Source organism: Melospiza melodia, chromosome 8, assembly GCF_035770615.1.
Source record: "Melospiza melodia melodia isolate bMelMel2 chromosome 8, bMelMel2.pri, whole genome shotgun sequence".
Classification (NCBI taxonomy): Eukaryota; Metazoa; Chordata; class Aves; order Passeriformes; family Passerellidae; genus Melospiza; species Melospiza melodia.
This window is the reverse complement of record NC_086201.1, coordinates 17,072,995-17,096,473: the sequence shown is the minus strand read 5'-3', so window position 1 is coordinate 17,096,473 and position 23,479 is coordinate 17,072,995. Positions and strand designations below refer to the sequence as shown.

The 23,479-nt window shown below is 35.4% G+C and overlaps 1 protein-coding gene across 3 annotated transcripts in view; it reads left to right on the top strand.

Moving 5' to 3' along the window:
• The window catches only part of KCNH7 (potassium voltage-gated channel subfamily H member 7), a 207,170-nt gene that overhangs the window by 173,013 nt on the left and 10,678 nt on the right, over positions 1-23,479 (top strand). For all 3 annotated transcript variants that reach the window (XM_063162002.1, XM_063162000.1, XM_063162001.1), the window contains 4 exons: positions 7,083-7,335; positions 10,092-10,297; positions 12,797-12,896; positions 21,880-22,143. In XM_063162002.1, coding sequence (XP_063018072.1) covers positions 7,083-7,335; positions 10,092-10,297; positions 12,797-12,896; positions 21,880-22,143 — 823 coding nt within the window. The remainder of the gene's footprint in view (positions 1-7,082; positions 7,336-10,091; positions 10,298-12,796; positions 12,897-21,879; positions 22,144-23,479) is intronic.

The following is a 23,479-nucleotide window of genomic DNA, read 5'->3' as shown; positions in this document are numbered from 1 at the left end:
ATTCTACATCTTAGATTGCAAAGCAGAACTGTATGCTTACTTGAAATGGTTAAACTTAAAATTAGCTTTAAAGACCTGCAAGTGAAATATGCTGAGACCTTGTTTATTTGTTCATTTGCTCCCTTCTGCTCCATTTCTACATATTTTTGATTATATTTCATTACATAATGTATTTTGGTTAAAAACAGTTTCACATAATTATGCATGGACTGGATAAACAGGATTTGGGATTTATTTTAATCTGGATAAAAAATCTTGAGTCTATAGAATAAGCATAATTTAAATCATGTCCCTGTGATATACGCTAGCAAAGTCAAATTACAAAAAAAAGTTTACATTGCATATTGTTTCATGAAAGATGTCACCAGTCCCAAAGAATCCAATTCTTGTAATCATTTTAACTGTTTGTTATAGTTCTTCCAAATTCTTTTTGCCCTCTTTTTCCTCTTTCATTCCTATGTTATCAGTCCAGCACTGATAATGGCATGCCTATGATGCTTACCCTAAAAAGATTAGCTATTTAGTGTTTGAGATATTTAAGTTATGCATGTATTTTTTACAATCCTGTCCCATCCTTTCTTTCCATGGATCTTCCATGCATCTGAATAGCTTTATTGATTTGTTTTACATTTGAAAAGAGTTCGAAGAAGTAACTAAGTGTTACTTCTTGTTACTTCTTGTTACTAGTTGAAAAGTGTTTAGCCCAGTGTAAACATTAATTAAAATTTTGGGTCCGGGACAGATGTCCTTTTGGTTTGGGTTTTGTCCAATAGCATGAAAGGGGAGCACAAATCGGAATTTTTATGAATGAGTGTATGATTTCTCCTGCAAGCATCCAAGCAATTGGTTCATTTTACTGTTGTGATAACTGTCTTGGCCACTGTGATCATACAAGTACAATAGAGCACACACCTATCTTGAACCAGTAATTCTATAGTAGCAAATAAAGGCCAGATTCGCCATTGCCTTGAACAGGCTTCTTTTGTAGGAAATTGGCCATTGACGCCTGGTTTACATCACTACACTTTTTCATTCTTGCTTTTTCTCCCACTGTGATCACTTCTTACAACAAAACCAGTTTTAGCAATAGAACCAGTGCCACTAATGTATTTGAAAGCAGAGGATTAGAGAAGTAAATTAGAATTTCAGAAACAGCAAGGAGAAATTCTTTGTACCATCAAAAGACCAGTGCAAATTAGATGTGTTTGGAACAAAATCTAGCAGTAAATCCTTAAACCAAGGGAATATGTAATCATGTTGGAACTTGTCACTACTACTTGCCTATATGTTAGAGCATAAATCACAAGATATAAACCAGCCACAAAGTACCTTATGACTAGCCATAAACCTGTTCTTTCATTTTCTAAAAGAGGCAATTTTAAGAACATGATCGCCTCCAATGAATTGAGTGTAAAAAATAAGACCTCATTAAAAAATATTTTCAAGGATGTCCACCTATTTCTAAATGATCCTTTAACAGTTTCTCAGTGCATTATATTTTGTGGTCTAAAATATCAAAAGAAGAGCAATTAATTTTTCAACTATCATATTTTTTGAAATACCCAGATCTGGTCAATCTTCAACTTCTATAGACTTAAAAGTTTTTTCTAGGTAAGGGAGTCAACAGTTGAAGAAACCGAAATAATTTTCCATCTGCCTTGTTCAGCAATGTATCATATCACAGAGATCACTATTCAGATATACTCAGAAACTGTAATAGGACTGTGGAAGAATGGTCCACTGCAGCTTCACTAAGTCCAGCATAAAGATGTCACACATCTGTGTTGTGGTGATGACTGAAAACAAAAGATCCTATTCTTGATAAGGTTGTGAGGCTTCAATCTCATTGAAAGGTGAATTAGCTCATTATCACATACTGCTTCTCTCTCAACTGTTGAAAGGAAACATACTGAACATTTAAAAAAATCATTCTCTACAAAGAGAATTTTTCAGAAATATTCTTTCTTCTATGTGGAGCCCAAGAGCTTCTGGAGCAGTATTGTTGCCAGCTGTGACCCCGTTCTTTCTTTTCTAAATGCTGAAAATGCTTGGAAATGTTTCAACCTTCTAGTTACAGAAATAATTAATTTCTGTAATTAATTATCACAGGAATATTGAATAATAAATTCTAAATTCTTTCTAGAAATAAAATTGTTGAATTGCAGAAATGTTTAGCCTGGATGATGTTATTCAATTACAAGAGTCAAATGTCTGTGATGGAACTAAATCCCACACTATTCTCCATCAGAGGAAACAGCTGCTGGAGGACAGAAATCCTAATTCAAAATCTAAGCAGTGCAATTTGTGTAGCTAAAGAGTATCAGGTTAGCCTTAAAATTAGGTGGCTGGCAAAAAGATATAAATTAAATACATAGGTTATTTCACCAAATATATGAATTAATATTAATTAATTTTACTAATTCTTTCTGAACAAAGACAAAAGGTTAGTAAAGATGAAAGGTTTTAATATGAAGTTCAACTTTCATTATTCAAATATTTTGAGAACTTTATTCAGCATTTAGTGATGCCAATGTCAACATAGCCTGAGATCTCTCTAATGAGGGTGAGAACCAAATACATATTAAGTATGTGTGGTCATGACACAAGGTGAATTTACTCTTGCCTCTTTGTACCTTCAGCTGCTCAAATTTTTTGCTGTGTTAATTTTTTGTATGGATCAGTTTCTCAAACCATTTCACAAGGAGAGATCATGACAAGGCTGGAATAATCTGACAAAGTGGAGAAGGACCAGAATACTCTTTCAGTTTATGCCATCTTAAATTCTCAGAGGAACTTGGGAGTATCCCTTTATCTTTCCCTCTATATGCTGGGCACCTGCCGCTCATAAACAAGTCTAAACTGGTTCTAGGACAAGAAAGCCTTAGTCACTAGTTTCAACATATCTCAAACACAGCACAACACACAAGAGCACTTTTGTGCTCTCTGCAGCTGCTGTTTGGTATTTAATGATCCCACCTATATTTCAGAAGAAAAAATGTGTGACAGAAGATTATATGCAGAATTAAAGAGTATCTTTGATTGTAAGGCAACAAGCACTGGAGAATCTCTCTTACTAGGAAAGGCTGAGAGAACTGGGACTGCTCAGCCAGATGGGAGAAATGAAGGTTCACAGAGGATCACATCTATGTGAGCAAATACCTGAAGGGAGGGTGCAAAAAATGTGGAAAAAAGTTTAATTTCAGTGGTGCCAGTGACAGGACCAGAGGTAATGATCACACACTGAAACTGGAGGATTTGACCAAACACCAGGAAACACATTTTTACCATGAGGATAACTAAGCACGGGTAGAAGTTACCCAGAGTGATGGTGGCATCTCCATCCTTGGAGGTATTTGAAAGCCCTTGGTATTACCCTGGCTACCAGCTCTAAGTAGACCTCCTTGAGCAGGGAGAATGGACCAGATGATCTCTCCAACAAGATCATTTCCATCCTCAATCATTCTGTCGTTTTGTTGGTATGGAATGTGGTATTTCCATGTTTAATAAAAACTAGTTAATATAGTGGTTTACTTCAGGTTAAATACTTTCTAAATATTTCTATGAGTCCTATATCAATACCTGTTACAGAACTGAGAATTAAAAATCTAAAAATTGTCATGAATTTTATAACTTATCCAAAAAACCCCAAGGTTATCTTTGGCCCAAACACTTGCTTGCTGCCTGAGATTAAGGCACAAAGATATGTCCAAATCTGTTGTCACAAATGTGCCTGATAAATGTGTGATATCTTGCTGTCATCCGGAGAAAAGAAATTAATGAAGCTGGACTCCCTCTCCTCATAAAAAGATCACGTTCTTCAAGGCAGTATGAATCATGTCCCTACTATCCTCACAAGCAATTACTTATTCTGTGTAAAAATATTTTACATCTCTCTGGATGGCGTTATCCTCATCTGTAAGCATGCCACGTAGATAAATCAACGTTATGTGATGTGGAGTAAGTTTCATTCCAAACAGGAAGAAATAACTGAACTTGGACTTGATAACTATCAATGACAGACAACTGAAGCCTATGGTCACAGCATCTTAACTGATTTTCCTTTACTTTTGCTTTGTCGTGGCGGGAGGGCTAAAGCTGATTTTATGTCTTATTATGTGTCTTTTTAAAAATATCCGTGTGTATTTCTTGAATTATGCATGACTTCTGATTCCAAACATTATCCTAACCATAAGAATCCAAGATTTTTCTCACCAGGGCCCCGTGGAATCACAACTGAGGAGATATTGTGTATAACAACAGAAATATGTTAGGAAAGAATGGAACAATTGAAAGTCAAATCTGTATTTAAATGATTTATTAGTTTTGGGTTTTCATTAATAATAATATTATTAAACAGCACTTCTAATTTTATAATTTTCAATTTTTTATTTTGAAGACTGCATGGATGGTTTTCTAATATTTAGAATAGGCAGAGCATGTACAAATTTGATGTTGATGTTGATTCTCACAGCATAACATAATTTTCAATAGAATTTCAGTAATGAAATCAGAATATGAGAGTGAATGTAACAAATATTTGAGAGTTTGGGCTGGCAAAATGTCTGTACTGCACAGCATAAAACTTCATCTGGAAACATCAAATTCTCTATTATGTCACCTACTGGACTTAGATTAAACACCTCATCACACACAATGCGTGCAATATGGTAAGCTCTTTTTGGTAATGTAGGCTTTACCATTGTTTTAACAAATTTATCTTTTAATCAGCTTCTTTCTTGAATTTCTAAGCTTGTATTAATGGAATAATCTCCATTGGAAACCAATGTTATTTAGTCTTCCTTTTAGGCATTTTAAAACTGTGATATTAAAGAGTAGATGGTTTTTGTCTCTGATGTATAAAACTACTTTAGAGTGTAAGCTCCATGGAGCAGGACCTTTTTAGTCACAGATGCTTGAAAAGAGGCTGGTATCTTTCAGATGTCATTGACACTTAAATAACTGTCAATTGATATGCAATGATTTTAGAATAGTTTCATGACAAATATAAATTAGTTGTAAAAATAATTATTTCTATAAGGGAATATCCAAAGTATCTTCAGAAATATAAACTAACACACATTGTCTGCATGGGTTTTGCTTAATGGTAAAATACAATCCCTTGAAAATCAGATAAACAGCTGATGTGAAAAATTAAAACTATTTATTCTAAATGTAATCTAACTGCTCATGACTTCCTAACAATTCAAATACACTTTTCTTGTAAGTAGTTCTGAGTTCAAAATACATTTCCTATTTCATACCCTATAAAAAATGGAGCTCTTCTAAATTGTATTCAGATACATACATAACAAACAAATTAATTCAAAATAGGTCTTTTGCACTCACATGACTAGAGAACAATTTCAAAATAAACACAATTCTTTTTCTCCTGTTTCACTGCTGTACATATTTGTTTCTCAGTTTTTCACTATCATTGAGCAAATAAGTTCCTACAAACTACAGCTTTTTTATTTCAATATAATTACATTATACTAAAAAGCATAATTGGGTACTAAGCTATTTCTAGTGATGTAATAGATGCTGAAAACAGAGTGATGCCACAGAAGCTTTTCATTTATGCTATTTCATTTTGCTTACTGTTGTTGAATGCTGGCTTTTTCTGATGATGTATAGATTTCATATGGTAATGCCATAAGACTCAAAAAATTGTTCTATGTATGTGTGTTAAAATATTGTTTGTTATTTCACAGAATTGATTTCCATTAGCAGTCATAAAAACATTTCAATACTGTTAAAGATTCTAATATCTCACTTTTACAACATAACTCGGCTTGTGCAGACAGAAGCCTCATATCAGAAATGTGTTCATTTTCACCAGCAAGGGATATGAGTTATGAATAATTTCTGCAATGAGAGTGAGTACACAGGATTTTTTGTGCTGAAGTAGAAATTAATATAGCAACAAGTGAATGGATTTTGGATATATCTTTTCTCTGCAGAAATGTTTACAAATTTATTTAAAAACAGTGCAGAGGATAAACAAGGATGAAATAATAGACTGATCTAATAACAAAGAGACACATCCTGTTCACATATTCATAAGACTTGTGGCATCAGTACATATTTTGCCTTTAGTAACATGCAGCAGTTGTAGCTGTCCCTAGGGAAAGCCTATGACCCAATCACATCACTGACAGCAGGTAACAGGATATAACAAAGAAAGGTGGTGTGTCATACTGTGTCAGCATGTGCAGAGTCACTCACAGTACTCCCATGAAGTCATAGCAGAAATGTTTATAGATTCTAAAACAATCAGAGTTGTATTATCCTAGAGAACTTAGAAAAGATCACAGATAATGACCATGTTGTAAATAACTCCTTTCCTTCTAAACAAAATTAACATGTTGCCATGGTACCCAAGAGGAATCCCATGATTCTACTTCAGGCAAACTCCCATTGTTCTGAGTAAAAGATGAGCAAGGACCACAGCAAGTAGCCCTGTTGTTTGCTGAGCAAATCATCAGTCTATGTAAATCTGCAAACATTGTTGTTTCAATAGGTCATGTTGCTTTCTTTCTGATAAAAATCAAAGTCCTACACTTGCAAGAGGGTTATATTTAACATGAAAATCCTAATAAAATGCCCTCACTCTGAATAATATCTGATCTTCTTCAGATAGCTCTCATTTTAGAAATATCATGGTTGTTTCAGCAAAAACCTCTCATATAATAACTTTAGTACTTTGACAATTGATAAAAAGGAAATAGATATATGGAAATATATAATGGAAAAGGAAATTTGGTCAAGGCCTTCCCTTTCACTGTCTTATTTGTTATTTTCCTGCAGTATAGTAATTCGTGTACCCTGAGACCATTTCTTGCAATCAAAGAAATCTTAATAGCATATTTTGTAACCACTATATAGGTTAGTATTTATAGGAGTAGTGACATTGTAAAAGCTTTGCAATATAGATAACACTATGAATTTGTTGAATTTTAATACTCCTACACCTTTTATGTCTATTTGTAGGTCACTTCTTCCTTTTTGTCCAGGAAGAAAACAAAAATTCTATCAAGAACTTCCATAGCATTCGCATGAAATCTTTATGCTTGTCTTTCCAGGTCCTGAAGGGATTTCCAGAATGCTTACAAGCTGACATTTGTCTGCACCTCAACCAAAATTTGCTTCAGAATTGCAAAGCTTTCCGGGGGGCCAGTAAAGGCTGTCTTCGAGCTTTGGCTATGAAATTTAAGACAACACATGCACCTCCTGGAGACACTTTAGTGCACTGTGGAGATGTTCTCACTGCTCTTTATTTTGTGTCAAGAGGCTCCATTGAAATCCTTAAGAGTGACATTGTTGTAGCCATTCTTGGTAAGTACATTATTACAAGGCATATTAAAACAGTTAGATTTTCAAAAAAAATTTTATTGTTGCTCGTGGGACAGAAAATTTGTAAATATTTACTAACTACTTATTTTAATCAAGCAAAGAAATAATTTAAGAAGAAAAATCTACATTACTGCAATAATTCACATGCACCAGAGCCCAGACCTCTGGATTTCTAAAGATTTATCTTTAGTCACATTAATCCCTAGGTGAAAGACAAGCTGCAAGCTAAGGCAAGCAGATATCTAATTATTCGAGTTCTGATTATGCTGCAAGATCAAAAGTCAAGGCCACTCTGTTCTTAAACAATGATGAAGGTATTGAGACACATAGACTCCTCTCTTTGCTAACTGGAGCAATCTACTCTGGGCATTCAAAATGTCTTCTAGAGAGTTTCAGAAATATCTGTTTCTGCCCACTAGGCATAAAGGAAAAGAAGAGAATAACAGATTAATTTTATCTAGAAGTAATGACACCAGTGTTTCCCCTATCTGTCTTACTAACACATCCTTGTTTGTATAGCATGATGAGTTACTCATTTCCTTTCCCAAAAAGTTGGCTCAGTCCAGCTGGGAGCTCACCTAGAGCTGGTTAGCTATAGCAGTATGGAAAGTAAAATAACTAAAACCTTGCATGACTACCGATTTTCCCAATTTTATATTAGATAATAAGAATGCAGAGAATAATTGAGTAGATGAGTAAGTATTTTGATGTACAGAAGCATATACCAGCTGTAATATCATTCATATGTTGTCTTTCTGTTAATTGGCCACTGTAGGAACTTATACTCAGAAAAGCAGCTGAAGCAAGATGTGGGCTGGGGGCAGTATGTTGCTATACTTTGACTGATTATTCTGTTTATGCTTTGCAGGGTGGATGTGTGAGCAGAACAAAGGTGTGCCTAAAGCAATCCTTCCCTAGGTTTAGATAGTGTTATCAAGATAATTTATCATCTCCTGCTGTTGCAGCTCATCAGCTGGGCCAGCTTTAGGCACAAACAAAGTAGGGACCATGCAAGTATAACATTGTGAGGTTTTTACTTAACTGTAAGAGTCTTGCCCTGATTATGAGCAGTCTGGTTCATCAAAGAATTCATCTCTCACACCAAAAACATGTACATTTCTGTACTATTTCTATTGCACTTACAATCAAGGCAAACTGACAATTATATGGATTCATCAATTTTTTCCTGGGCCAAAGATGCAGACTGGACAAGATTTTCATATCATGCACATGAGATCCCTGTGCTCTCACACTGTAGCAGAAAATCAGCTATTTGCAGGGCCATGCCACTATATCTCTTCCCATCAATATCTGCCCACAATATTCTTATTCATATTCTTATTGCAGAGAAGGTTTTATGTGCCTTAAATAGGGACCTCTGAATTCATAAACATTTAGGGCAGAAGGAGTATATTGGCAAACCCTTGTTTTGTCACTGATTCCTGTTGCATTTCATATTTTGTGACTATCCATTATATCTAATGAGCTCTGTTTTAGGAAGTAAAAACTATAGGTTTTGCTCTGAAGATATGATGAGATGAAAATAAGATCACTTTTGATGGCAATTTCCATATTTAATCACCTTTATTGTTAAAAATGTTTGCTTTATTTCCAGTATAAAATTATTTTGTTTAAATTTATTTTCATTGGTTCTTCCTATGCTTTCCTTCTTATATTCTAGAGGCATTGAATACCAAGTCATTTTTCCTCTCTAAAGACTAGATGCAATATAATCAGGTTTTCTCATAGTCTTCCCATGTTCAAGATCCTCACTATAAATCAGCCCTTAAATTACCTTTTTCATTTTTAAGCTGCACTTTTCAACCTCCTTTTTAGAAAATAGAAAAACCAGAACTGCTCTTAGTAACCCAATGTGAAAGGCACAAATGTTTAACAGAGACCAAAAAATCACCACTGTATTCTTTTTTACCAGTCTCTGTTTCTCCCTTGCCATGATCACCATTTTTTTCCACAACTGTTTTCTTAGTGCCTCCCCAACCCCATTTTGCAGTTAACTCTGAAACCCTTAGTGTATAGCATACTTTCACTTTTTTTATGGCTGAAACTGCTTTGCATGGATGAAGTTTAGGTGCAGTTTGGCAAAAATGAGCAATTAAATAGAGATGAAAATCTTAACAAACCCCTATTGCAAATGTGTCAACACTGATGGGAAGAATCGTAATGGTATCAAAACAGAGGCAGACGTGTTTAAAGAGCTTGTTCAAAAGAACTCCTGCATCTTAGAAGCTTTGCATTCCCTCCAAAAAATATAAAAACTAAGTAATTTTCTACGAAAATATATTTCAAGTACAGTCAGTTCCTTCATGTAATTCTTAACAAAATGGTATTGCAGACCAGACAAGTCCTGTACTAGCCTGGACAATAGAAATTACATCTTTGCCGTCATAATATGATTGAAATTACCCAATAATGCTTTTAGAAGAAAGGAAAAAGGAACTTGCTCAAATCATGTTGTTTTGGTGAAACTGAAGAAAAGTTGTGATGAAACGTTCACTTAGTCCAGTTATATGCTCATGTATTATCATTGATCTGAATAATTTCACTTTTAATACTTAATAATACTGCTTTTTTTAAATATATGTGCGATGGGAATCTGACTGTATCACTTCATGTAAAACCAAGTATTCTATGCCTTTGTCATAAAGAAATACATCATTCAATGTAAAGGCTTATTCATGTTTAAAATAACAATCTCTGTTTAATTTTTTTTTCTGCAGGGAAAAATGATATTTTTGGAGAGATGGTACATCTTTATGCAAAACCAGGAAAGTCAAATGCAGATGTGAGAGCTTTAACTTACTGTGACTTACATAAGATCCAGAGAGAAGATCTACTTGAAGTTTTGGATATGTACCCTGAATTTTCTGATCTCTTCCTTACCAATCTGGAGCTAACTTTTAATCTGAGAGATGAAACTGCAAAGGTACATATAATAAGGGATTTTTCTTTCTTAATATTGGGTCAAATCTGTCCCACAGTAACAATACTTGAAAATAGCATTTGAAAAACTAACAAAATGAAAAGTTAAAATCCTATATTAAAAAAATATACTCTCCTCATTGCTTCTACTGAAGTCAGTTAAACTCAGCAGAAGTCAATGAAATTATTCAGATGATGTTAATCTAACAGGATTTGGTTCTATATTTAAATAGTATTAAGGCTTCACCCAGGGGGATTTTGTTAAAGCCATGGAAAATATGGTTTTATTAGATGACTATAGCCTAGGTCACCACAAGGGGTACTTTTGACACTAAATGTAATTGTACATCCATAAAATAAGGATAAATCAGATTATCCACATTCCTTCTGTGTCTAGCAATAGAAAATATTTAATTGCCTTTCAAATATGAACTGTTAATTCCCTTATCTTAGCATGCACTCTACCTCCTAGGGGACTAAAAACTTACAAGAGACTTTTCAACTTTCACTCAGTCTTCGGATTTGCAGGCATTTCTTGGTCCCTTTTCCCACAGTGACTGTCCTAAGTGTCCCCTTTTGCACAAATTACATCTTCAGGAAAAGTCAAAATATTACCAATGTTTCCCAATTTCAGACTGAGAGGGTTACTCTGACTTGGGAAAGGAGGTGGACATTTGGCCAAAGGGGGAGTGGAAATTCTCTTGCCCAGTTTGTGCTGCTGAGGCTATTGGCTTCCCCAGAAGATTGCAGGAACTCCAGCTCTGGCCACCAGGCAGGGACTAGACTGCCCACAGAATGACTGATTTATGTTTCATTATTTCTGAGATAATGCCATTTTTTGGCTCCCTTAAAGAAAAACAGAGGTTCAGTGTGAAGGAACTAACATAATTTGGCCTCAAAGGCCTTCTAAGTAAAAATAAGGAAAAGAACACTTAAGTTGTGGGCTGCAAATCATAGGGACATCTTTGTTGATCAAGTGTGGATCCTTATTTTTTAAAAATTATAACCAATACAACTTCTAACAAGGGATGTCACTTCTTTCTATTATAACCATTTTTTAATAAAATATCATTCCGAAAATGAAAGACCAATTATATTATTTTTTCGGTCATGCCTTTTGTGCATTGAAAAGGTCATAATTATTAATTACATGTAGAACACAACAAAATGAATGTATGGTCTAGTGGTAAATTTAAGTTAAAACGGAATGTTTTTGAAAAATTTCTTGAGGATAATTTCACATTAATGATTTAAGTCTGAGAAATTATTCTTGCAATTACATTGTCATCAATGTTTTATAATTATTTTTTCCCTTAGATCAGAGACAAGAAAGTCAGGAGAGGCTTAACCATGCTTCTGAGCTTGCAAAATCACAGTTTTTCTCTAACAATTTCACTTACTTTCCATTGTCTATTGCAATCCAGAAATGCATGCCCCCAAAAGAAGCATTGAGCATATTCTGATTTTCAAAACACCAGTCAGATCTAAATTTGTTATCAGAATAATAGGTGCTTCTGCCTCAAGTTCTGCCCCGGCCCTCTTGTTTGTATGAAAGTACCTTTTTCTTCCTGCAGTTATTCCACCAGTGGGCCACCACAGAAGCACATCACTCACTAGGTTTAAAGTGAAGGGATAGAGAAAGATGTAAATGCTTCCCAGCTCCCCTCTGCCCTTCTGCCACATGCAAATCTGCTTACTTGAGTGGTTTGGGAAACCTCACTAGCACAGGGAATGCAAGTAGGTTGAAGCCAATGCCATGGGTATGTACACAAAGAGCGAAACTGGTGTTATATTTGCTAATTTGTAAATTTCTTAAAGTAAAAAAAGCAAGACTTAATGCATCTTTTACCTACTGAAAAAAAAAGCACTGCAATCATCTTAAGATGGATTAAAAAAACAACCTTGTGTTCTGGTACAGAAATAAGTATCTGAATGATCTAAATCTGATAAAGAGGAAGGGAGGGTCTAGAAAGATAAAATAATGAGGTAAAGTGCCTGATGCTTGTCAGGCTTATATTTATTGTAAAATATAGCCTTTATAATCATTGCCAACTGTAACCTTTATAATCATTACCATCAGTTAAATATAAATATAATTGCAATCAATTACCACTTTACTTTTTGAAATAGTATGCATTCTCTGTTAGAGGTTATTTAATTTTTTTCATTAATTTGTCTAAGGTTACATAAACCAGGTCTGTGCAAGTTCAGAGAAGTTGATAACACATGAACACATGTATTTCCATGTAAACTTATTATCAGTAAAATTTTATTTCACCATTAGGTGATGACAGTGTTGGTTTTGCTCAATTTGCATAAACTTTTCTCATGTTAGCCTTGGGCAATTCCATTCATTAGCTGGTGATGGAGAGGCTGATGCAGGCTGACTTTAATATTGCCTTTTTTAAAGCTTGAACATGATTAACAGTCAATCACCTATTGCAAATCTGCCCTCTTTAGATGGGACTAATCTGTCATTTTGTTTCATATTTCATTCATCAAGTCTGACCTCGTAATAAGATCACAAACTACCAATGATACGGATGGAGATAACTGCAAAATACGGAGACGGAAATTGTCCTTCCAAAGTGAAATAGAGAAAGGTAATTAACTTCATTTCTTACATGAGACAGCACTGCCTCATTATTCATTGGTATCTCACTTGGTAATGCTGGGTACATTAGGGTCCATGTTGGCTGTTACTGGAGCAGCCCTTAAGAATCCAGCTGGGCAGCAAAACTTCTCTGTGCATTAACTCCTATATGCTTATGTATAACTAGAATATGTATGTTTTACACTTCTATGACTTCACATCTGTCTATGAAGAGCTGTTCCAACATTAAGCCACCTTACTGCCATTGAGGCATGCATATATATATATGTAAATTATCTCTTAATATCTATTTTCTGAGACACCATGTTTTAAACTGTGTGGACAACCTAGTCTGTGGATTATTTTATCTCCTCAGTAAAGTGCTTTGTTGTACTTGATTCTAGGTGGTGTTTCTCCCTGGAATTGAAATATTTTAAAAATTAAAAATTTTAAATATTTCAGGACACCATAGATTCACCATAGTCTGATTTGGATCCATATGGTAATGTGTAAAAAGTTGTCCTGGCAAAAGTTTATGTAATACTTCATGTGCTTACATTTACATTAGCAGCTTTCGGGAGTAAACCTAATGAAGGAAAATTCAGTGAAACATTAAACTTTTTTACCACTATTAAGTACTGCTCAATACTGGAAACTGTAGACAGTAGATCTGGTCAGACAGCAACAGTCATGAAGACAGCTAAACTGATACTCATGGATTTTCATTTTTATGTAGGAAAACCACAATTCCTTGAATACCATTGCACTTTTATGGTTGAATGGTTTGTCTGACAAATTACTGTTTCTGTTATGCCTGTCTTTCACACGCCACAGTTAAACCTCAGTCCTAAATGCAGCATAACCAATTTATGGAGTAGCAGAGTAGCTGATAATAAATGGGAACAGTTTAAATATCCATAGCAGGTGTAATGCTCAATGAAGAGAGTCTAATCCAGAGTGTGGCTATTCAGAACAATGACATCCCTGTTCGATCAAAGAAGCATCTTTAGGGCAGGAAGCCAAGACCGACAACAAATCTGTCAGGAAAATGTCCCCATGAAATATTCAATCTGCTCTTCACAAAGAATCTGTTGACAGAGATACTTTGCCTGACTAACCTTCACATTTCTTATGAGAAAACATATGCTGCTACCTAGACAAGATGGAAGTGGTCTTTTATGTTGTGCCTGCTGTAGAATTGCAAATAGGCTACTCGGGTGTCAGTGAGGTTCCAAGACCGCTAGGCTTTTATGGTTCTTGCCCAGTCAATTACACTGAGCATCCTCTTTGAAACATTTATTTGCATTACTTTTGAAAGAATATCATTTCCCACAGTTTCCTCTTTGAAAAAAATATTTCCATTGTTGGGGAAGAAGAGGCAAGACTGGCAAGCTCCTTAGCCCGGGCAATGATTTTACAGCACCTGGTAATAACTGGGTTAGGCAGAAGTGAGGTACATTGGAAGTCCATCAGAGGAGAAGATAAAACTAGTAGGAGTCCTTTGCCAAGTACTGAGTGCACTTTTGTTCCAGTGGCTTACTGCCCCTCTCTGGTCTCTTTTCAGATTCTCTACGTGTTCCCATGGCCACAGCAGACACCTCATAGTCATAGATCTTCAGTGTTACTTTTCTGTGTCCCTTCCCACATCCTCTTTGAGGTTGTAAAGTAGGTTCTACTAGAGGTACTGCTGGTTTTTAAAGTAATGTTCTATTGATTTTAACCCTTTATATGTAGGAGGGAGTGGCATCTTATTTTGATCCACCATAGTCAGTTTATAATGATAAATATTTGGAGATGATCCTGCAGAGTTTTTCAGAACTGGAGGAGAAAAGACACAGTTTCTGAACAAACAGCTGAAAAATGCATTTCTGGCCACAGTGTGTCAAAAGGTAAAAAAAAACTTGTTGTATGAAAATCATATTTTGATTTCAGAACTATAGTTTAAACAGGATAGAGACTCCCAGAATTCTTACTGTTATATTTTGATATTTTATTTTGCAATTATTAGAGGCACACTTAGTAAATGCTCTTCTTGCTGGCATTCTTTACTTTCAGCTGTTGACCTACTAGCATATTATGCAGCTTGAAATTGCATTTTTTCCATCTTTAGTGTGAGCATGATGTTTTCTCTGTTTTGGAGTGCTAAAAATGGGATTGTGTTATCTCAGCCTTTAGTTCATGCTAGCCTGATTTGGACCTTGTTTCCATGGTAACTCTTCCTGCACAAGTTTTATCAGGGGTTAAACAAAATCAACACAGCTCTCTTTTATGCATCTGCAGTTAGTACCCCTGGTTCTCCACTTTCACACAAGACCTCACTCCACATATACATAATTCCACAATTTCTATCCTGTGATCTTAACTAGGAAGGCTTATAAGGGCTCTGTCATAGTGTGTTTTTAGAGGCTACGAGACTATTTGAGAGACCAGCTTGTTCTCTGGCTTCTAGAATCGGTTGCAGACTCAGAAGAAGTCCCCTGCAAAAATGAACATACACACTGTGTAGCAGCTTGCACTTGCTCCCACCCTAAAGAAATTCACTTCATGTTTTTCAGAATAATGGATGGTACTTCTTGCACAGGTGCAGGTGCAGACTTAGCCAGTTGCCATAGATCCTTGACAGTGAGCCAAGGAAGTCTCTGAGACTGCTTAAAATTAGCAGCATTCCAGCCTGGCAGTTCCAAACAAAGCTCTCAGCTGGGTTGGCAAGTTAGCCTCCTGCTGAAAACTTTGTGACAATGAGCTGTGCCATCTATACTCAGTTGTCATTTTTAGCAGTGCAGAATACAATTTTTTCTTGCTCATTTCTCATTTACTTCTAGCAATTCTGTGTGAGTTAGCTAATTTCAAGGGAAGTACATTCAGGCAAGAACTTTCTTTAGCTCTGCTAGTTCTATTTTCCCATGTGCGGTTCTATTACCCTATGCTGAATAGGGCATTTCTAGAGTTGTTTACATCAATATAAAATCCAATATATGCGTTGCAGCATTTATGAAAATGCACAGTGTAAGGGGACTCACAGAAAGCCTGAAAACTTGGGGCTTTGAAAAGACTATTCTGAAGGTCAAGCATTATCATTTTTGCTAGCAACTTGTTTAACTTTTTGTTAATCCTGGCTCGAAAATCTTAGCCTTCTTGGGACTGTTCTAGTGACTGTTCTAGCTGGGCCAGGAAACTTATAACAAGAAAATTTTAGCTCCATGGATATGATGTTAAGTTGTCACTAAGCAAAGTCCTCCCAGATTCTTGTTACCCTGGGGCTTGCACTTGTCCATGTTGACACAGACTGTAACAATCAAGTGGGATGTAAAATACATTTTGATTCATTCTTAAAATATTATTAACTTAAAATATTATTAACCAGTGTTAACTAGTAAACTCATATATTGCTTAATTTGAAGAGTTATGTTTCCTGATCAGACTTTTCAAAATGTGTCTACTCATCTATTCTCAAAGTAAGCACAAAAGCCAGAATTCTAAAAAACTTCTACCTGAATCTTGATTAATGTAACTACCTTTAGTGTTCATTGCTTGTAGGTGTTTTTCAGGCTAAGAAGCCAAGCCATATTAACACAGCTTTATTACACAAAGTATCTAGAGCCCATGGCTCTTGATTTAGATAGAGAAGACAAGAAAACATTTCAGGAAATGATTCTTCTACCTGAAACTATGGTGTAATAAGAGAATGGGGAAACACCCCCTGCCCTGTTCTTTCCCATTCTTGTCCCCTCCCTCAACTTACTTATCTAAATGCTTACTTTATTAATAGATGCTCAGACAAGCACTGTGCCATGTTCCCAGAAGGAAAGTCAAGTAAGAATGTAGAGAAAAATTGAAGCTCTTACTTAACTGTGTTAAACTGTTAGTATTTTGCTGATGAAGTTGGCTTGGGCTTAATTAGCAAAGAGTTTCTAACATTCCCCTGGAGTGTTAGGTCACTAAATGCTCAGGAAACAACTAATGTGTTGGCAGGCATCATAAGGCTGGAAACAAGACTTCATGTCCCCAAAATCTTACTTAATCATGAAACCCCTAGCAAAAAAGTGCCTAGTCATCAGAGAGCCCCCCAATGCAGTGATCATCTGCTCCTATTAGTGTTTCTGCTGTTATCACATTGCCTAGGTGCCACCTCAGGGAGCTTCCACAGAAGAGTCTTGTTTCCAGTTACTCCTAAAGAGGCTGTTTCCAAAGGCCAAATCTGCAAAATGTTATGTGCAGTCACACATATCCATAGCTATCCTTTGAAAAAAATAGTAATAATGGTACTATGGTGAAAGCTGAATCCCTTGTAAACGATAAGAGAATTCTAAGTTTGATAAGAGAATTGTTTTGATCTCTGCCCTGAATCCATTCTGAGAGGTGCATTGCTAGAATTATTTGTTTCCAATTTTTTTTCCCCATAGCATAATTTCCTGAAATACAAACTAATAATTGTCCTTCCATCGTTATCTGGTTACCATTGACACAAAAACAGACAAAACAAAGAAAATGGAGATGGAGGGCTGTCACTCCATCCCTAACATCTCATTGAAAATGGCACAAAAGAATAAATGAAGGACTTCATATTCCCTTGACCTTTGAAATTCTTGGGTTTTTTAATGTGTCTCAAATTCGGTTATTCAAAACCTAGCTGTTTTCTAAGTCCTTGTAAAAATAGGGACATGGATCCTTACGGAAAAGTCAATAAGGACTTCATCATGATGGGGAGGTTTCAATACCCTCTGCTGTTCCCTATTTCCAAAATCATCCAAACTTTCATGGGTCAGAGATGAAACATGGCAAAGGACAGATTACCTTACCAAACACTCCCAAGCAGTGCTGATACAGAACAGTAACTCAAACTCTCTGCAGTACAGTTCATTTCCTCCACTATCAGTATTGAATCAACTGGAAACTTTCAGCAAAATTGCCAGAAATTCTATAACAATGGACTCTCACTAGTTTACATTTATATTTATATCTAGCTTAATCTATTATATCGACCCATAGCAGATTTAGAATCTCCCAAATTATGAATGAAATTGGAATGAAACAAATTTTCCATCATTAAAAACAATCACAAAAAAACATATAAACCTTTTTACTACTGAAAGACAAAATGTTTAAGCTTTCCCAAAATACTTCCAGCAACCCACTTTTCTTAGGATTAGGGATCTTCCTGCATAGTTACTAGACAGACAACATTTTCCTTGGTGTTAGTCAAATACCACACACATATCTGACAGTACATTTCTAAGTAGGGGGTCCTAAAGATAGGTGGGATATTTGAAGAGAACCATAATGAGTAGAAGTGAGGAAGAAGGAGAAAAACAAGCATGTGCTAAAGAATCCAAGAACTTTCACAGTTCAGGTTTCAGAAGCCACTGTAAATCTTTGGTATTGTTTCAGATTTTGGGGTCTGACAGGTCAACAAACATGAAATTGAAAGTGTTGTAGCAGGACATCTAGATACACAAATTCAAGGGCCTGGTGGAACTTCTGGCAAATTATTGGTTAGCTGAAAAGGGAGTAAAGATTTGTGCCTTCTGAAACACTAGGCTATATAGCTGGCTTGATTAATGATGACAAATTCCAGTTAATGAAATTACAGCAGTATTAAAAAATGCTGCTCCATAGGTAATGTATTGTTGACACTTTCACCAATACTGTTTGCAGCAGACTGATATATTAAGAGAAAATACCTCTAGATTATGCAGACTGGCCCTACCTGAGTAATGCAAAATTTCCATATGCAAACCATATCACACAAAAGAAACCTGTCTGATGTCTGGTCACCATCCCATGAAGCAGAAGTAGGATTTTAATGCCAGTATGTTTGTGAGTCACTGTCATAGCTCTCTGACCCAGACTCATGACAGCTCCACTTCTTCCCTTCCTTTGCCTGTGTATGTGCAAAAAGCAGGACACAAAACCTTCTGATAATTACTTTGAAGATTTTGGAATTTCCAGACAGCAAAGGTCAGAGGACACTGCCTGTAAACTTGTCAAGCACCCAAAACACATAGCACGCCAAAACAGTTCCATAGAGTGTAAATAATGTTTATACATTTTGGTAAAGCAGGAAGTTATGAAAATATTCATCTTCAGTAAAACAGTTTCTAGCTCTTTCAGAATCAGAAAGTGCAATTTTTCTTACTGGAAAAGGAAAGAAAAAACACTAGAACTGGTACAGGGGGAGGTGAGGAAGATGGGGTTTAATGATTATATTCAGAAGAAGAACAGAAAGGGATAAATAAAGCTTTTAAAACACTTTTCTGTGTGGCAGAAAGTGAACATATCCATACATACACAGTTAGATAAGTCTTCTTTTCTGGAAAATCTATTCCAAACCAATGATTAAATTTCATTACAAAAGGAAGGAGAAATTGGAGAAATTCACATTCTGAAAAAAAAGCCCTACCTATCTATTATTTGTAACTTACTTTCCACTGAGCTACGGAGGCACTGCTAAGGTGTTGAGCTGAGGTACAGAACTTGCACCGTTATCAGGTCCTGAAGAGTCAATAAAATAGAGCCCTTTCTATTTTAATTCATACCCTAGGTGCAAAGTGTCACAAGATTATCCTCCAGAGAGAATAATTTTTAGCATTAAATGGGAGCCTTTAAAAGAGAAAACAACTTTTGACTCACTGAGTATAGCCAGATGCCTAGAAGATAAAGCAATGGCAGTAAAGCCAAAGATGTCCATTTTGAAATAGGTCAGCTGATGAACAAATCTGATTTCAATAAGCAGGAGCCTACATTCAACAGATCTCTGCCTTCCTTCTCGTGCCAGTGAGTTCATAATACTTGGACAGCATTGGAAAATAATGTGTTCTGTTGTTCTGATATAGATGGAGGGATATCAACTGAATTTTCCTGGTTTTACAGCAGAGTAATTATTAGCAGAATCTGGCTTCATGTTTCTAAATATTTTAGTATTTTATGAATATAAGAGAGAAGACAGTCTGCTATATTTCAGCTGCTAAACTGTTTTTTTCACTAGAGTCTCAATGACCCCTTCTTAAAATTAGTCCCCTGCTTGATTTGTATTCCACAGAGTGCTCATTACCAGCTGCTGTTAGTGCACAAAATCTCATGAACATATAAAATTACCCTAAAAATTGGTAATTTCAAGCTTTCATTAGAAGGTCTTTTTCACAGGTTGAAGTCAGTCAAACATTAAGTAATTAAGGGAATTTACTGCAGCGTGACTATGTTTTCAATATATTCCCACAAGAAATGCCATGGGAGACATCTATAATAAAATTTTCTTATGAAGCTTTCTTTTGCTTTTGTACTGTTTTGGAGATGGAATTGCTGAGAACATGGCACTTGAGTCTGAGTATCCCCCAAGAGCTTTTAGACTGCCAGTCCATTTGAAGTTGTTTTCGCAATTTTGCAGCAACTGAGCATCAGCAATATCACTTACAGCCAGTAGTCCTGCTTAACAAAAGCCCAGTAATGTCATCTCTGCTTGGGGTGGTGTTAATTGCCCTTGGAGACTCTAGAGGGTACAGGTACAGAAGGCCTGCTTTGCTATTGGGTTTATTTTGCTTTATTATTTGGTTTATTTTCTTTACCATTACCTGTCCTCGCTGCTCAGAGATTTCTGGACCCTTGAAGGGTGCTCTTTTACAGATACTGCATTCTTTTTAGGTGCAGACAAAGACAATTAGATGAAGCCACAGTTTCATTTACTTATAGTTACCAGAACACAGAGAAGAAACCTAGGGAATATACAGAATGTTGGATTAGCCACTGCTGTAGGCTATAAAGACTCCAGATATTCTAGAACTATGTTGATTAGTAATTAGCACAAAGCAGATGGGAAATCATGCTGTCTCCCCAGGAACTTAATGCAAACTAGTTACAGTATTTATATGATGTTGAGACTACCCTGCTAAAATGTTTTTTAAATAAATAGCAGAACTGAAATTATCTTGACATTTCAGTTAAAAATAGGTAAAACCAAATATTGAATTGGAAATTAGCTTCAAGTTTATGCTGAAAAGAGATCAAGGCTTCTTTATATTAATAAATAATTATTCTAGGGTTTAACTCCTATTTCATTTTTACAATATGTTTTTAAAGATATCTGCTTTAAATCTAGGCTTACTTGCCATTTCTTAAGAGGACTAAATCTGCTCCTTCTCCTGCTCACTACAGACCTTGAATATGATTAATGAAAGATTCACTCTCAACTTGACTGGTATACTGCTACCATATATATCACAGAATGTTGTTTACTTTTGCTATTCAAAAGATTGGATGTTCAGAGAATTCCAGCTCTAAAGAGTAAGGAATTTGGGCTACTTTGCAAAGGTGTTTTGAAGTGATCCCATAAGTCAGACTAGGAACTCCCTCCTTTTATTTCTCCCTGTCATATCAGCCCTGTAATAAATATGGAGAAATATGCTCTCTGAGAGCATATTCTGGGGATGAGTGGTTGATTAATACCTCTAGTATTAATTAGAGGTAATTGATTAATACCTCTTATGGGAAAAGAATAATCAACAAATATTCTCTCATGTGAGAATAACTTAAATGAGTATTTCTGATACCAAGTCTAATATACATTACTGTTAGCCTGTCAAGACTGTAATAAATGCCCAGTAATGAGAGTGATTAGAAGACAGGATGAAATATTTCATATTTTGTAAACTTTAGAATACAAGGCTTCCTCGAATTTCATCGTCACAATAAAAAAAAAAAGAGTACACAGGAAGGTTGTGTTGGATAAAGCCTTTGTTGTTTTGGTACAAACAAGATTTGCAAGACAAGTTATGGTTTATGGACTAGGAATACATACATACAAATGTCTTCCAGGACTTCAAAAGAAATATAAAACTCCTCTGACAGAAGAATCTAAAAAAGGCTTTAAAGTATTTTTTTTCTACAGACAGTGAACTTCCTACTTGATATAAGAATTGTGTCCATCCTCAGACCATAATAAACTAGAATAAACTCTCAGTAATTGCTTATTTTTGGATACAATTATTTCTCTTTCACAGATTATTTCAAAGAGAATGATCAGAGTGATCCTGAACCCTCAGGAGACAGTACCAGATACTATCAATCTATTAAGAAACATTTTGAGGAGAAAAAAAGCGGGTCATCATCTTTTGTGTCCTCCATTGAAGATGAGCAAAAGCCCCTGTTCTCTGGGATAGCTGATTACCCATCTGTAACAGAGAAAACCACAGAGATGGACTTTGAAGAAATGGATCATGACACAGAAGAAATTCTTATTGACAAAAGAAGCACTTCGTGCAAAGGTAATCCAACTGTTTCTATTTAGTAAAGTTTTAGCAAACATTTTTTTAGTCTGATTAACAAAAATAATTTTCTGAATGGTTCTCTTGATTCTTTACATAATATTTACTCCAAAAATCTTAAGAAAAAGTATCTTAGATCAAAAAATATTATTTCTCAAGAGGATTAATATAGTTTAATTCAGTGGGAACTGAATTCTGGTCCTGTGGGACTGGCTTGTACAGCCTCCAAAAAGTCATTATAGATTTTGCTACAAATCATCTTGTAACTGAACTACATAAATAATTTTTAAAAACTACAAAATTGTCCACTAGTGTTGGACTCCAGTGAGTGCCCATTGATGATAGCTGCACTCAAAGCAATACAGTATAACCCAAAGGACATTTGATGTGCCAGGGTTGATGACAGTATAAAATTATAGATAGTGAGAGTCAGACTAGCTAAACCTAGTGATAGCTGCACATGCACCAAAAATATGTTTTCAGACAACTAATTTTATTCACTGCATTGACAAGGTACAACAAAAATTAAGTGAAATAAAATCATAATAGCTTGAAAGAAGGCTATCCTGTCTTGCTGCACCTGTTGGTTAAAGGAGTGCCATTACACCACACAGAAGAAAATCATGACTTCCATAAGTAACACACAAGAATAAAGACATGAGCTTTTGTATATGACAAATGATCAGGAACTATTTAACAATCTCAGATACTTTTACATAGACTTAAATCACATAATTAAAATTACATCTAATATAATAAAATATTAATTTTCTCAGTGATGTGAAAGGAAATTAATGGAAAACCCTGTATTAATATACAATTTAAATATTGCTGCAAGTTCATTTGTAATTCTTTCAGTCTGAAAGGAAGAATTACATATTTATTGTTTAATGCTGTTTTCCTCAGCAGTTTCCATTGAAACACTTTCACCATTTAACCATCATTTAATAAACTTTAGGCTTCTAGACTATCATTTTAAATAAGCCTAATGATTAATTAGACCAAACAATGATTTTAATGTCTCAGAGGTATGAATATGTGAAGTGTCATCTCTTCAAGTTAAGGCCCTATAAATCCACACCACATGAACTTGTTGCATACAGACTGCAATTGGAAACCTTTCCTTCCCCCACCAATAGCCAGAAATGTGTCCTTGCAGCTATGGCAACATTTTCCAAGGCAACCTATTGCAGATTTTATTTGAGCTAAATTTAGCATATCTAAAGGTTACAAATTTTGATTAAGACCACACTCTTTTTCCCGCTTTGTAATTTAGCCCTTCTAGTAATGTTATGCAATGTAATGAGCTTTCTTGCAACATTTATAAAACCTTCAA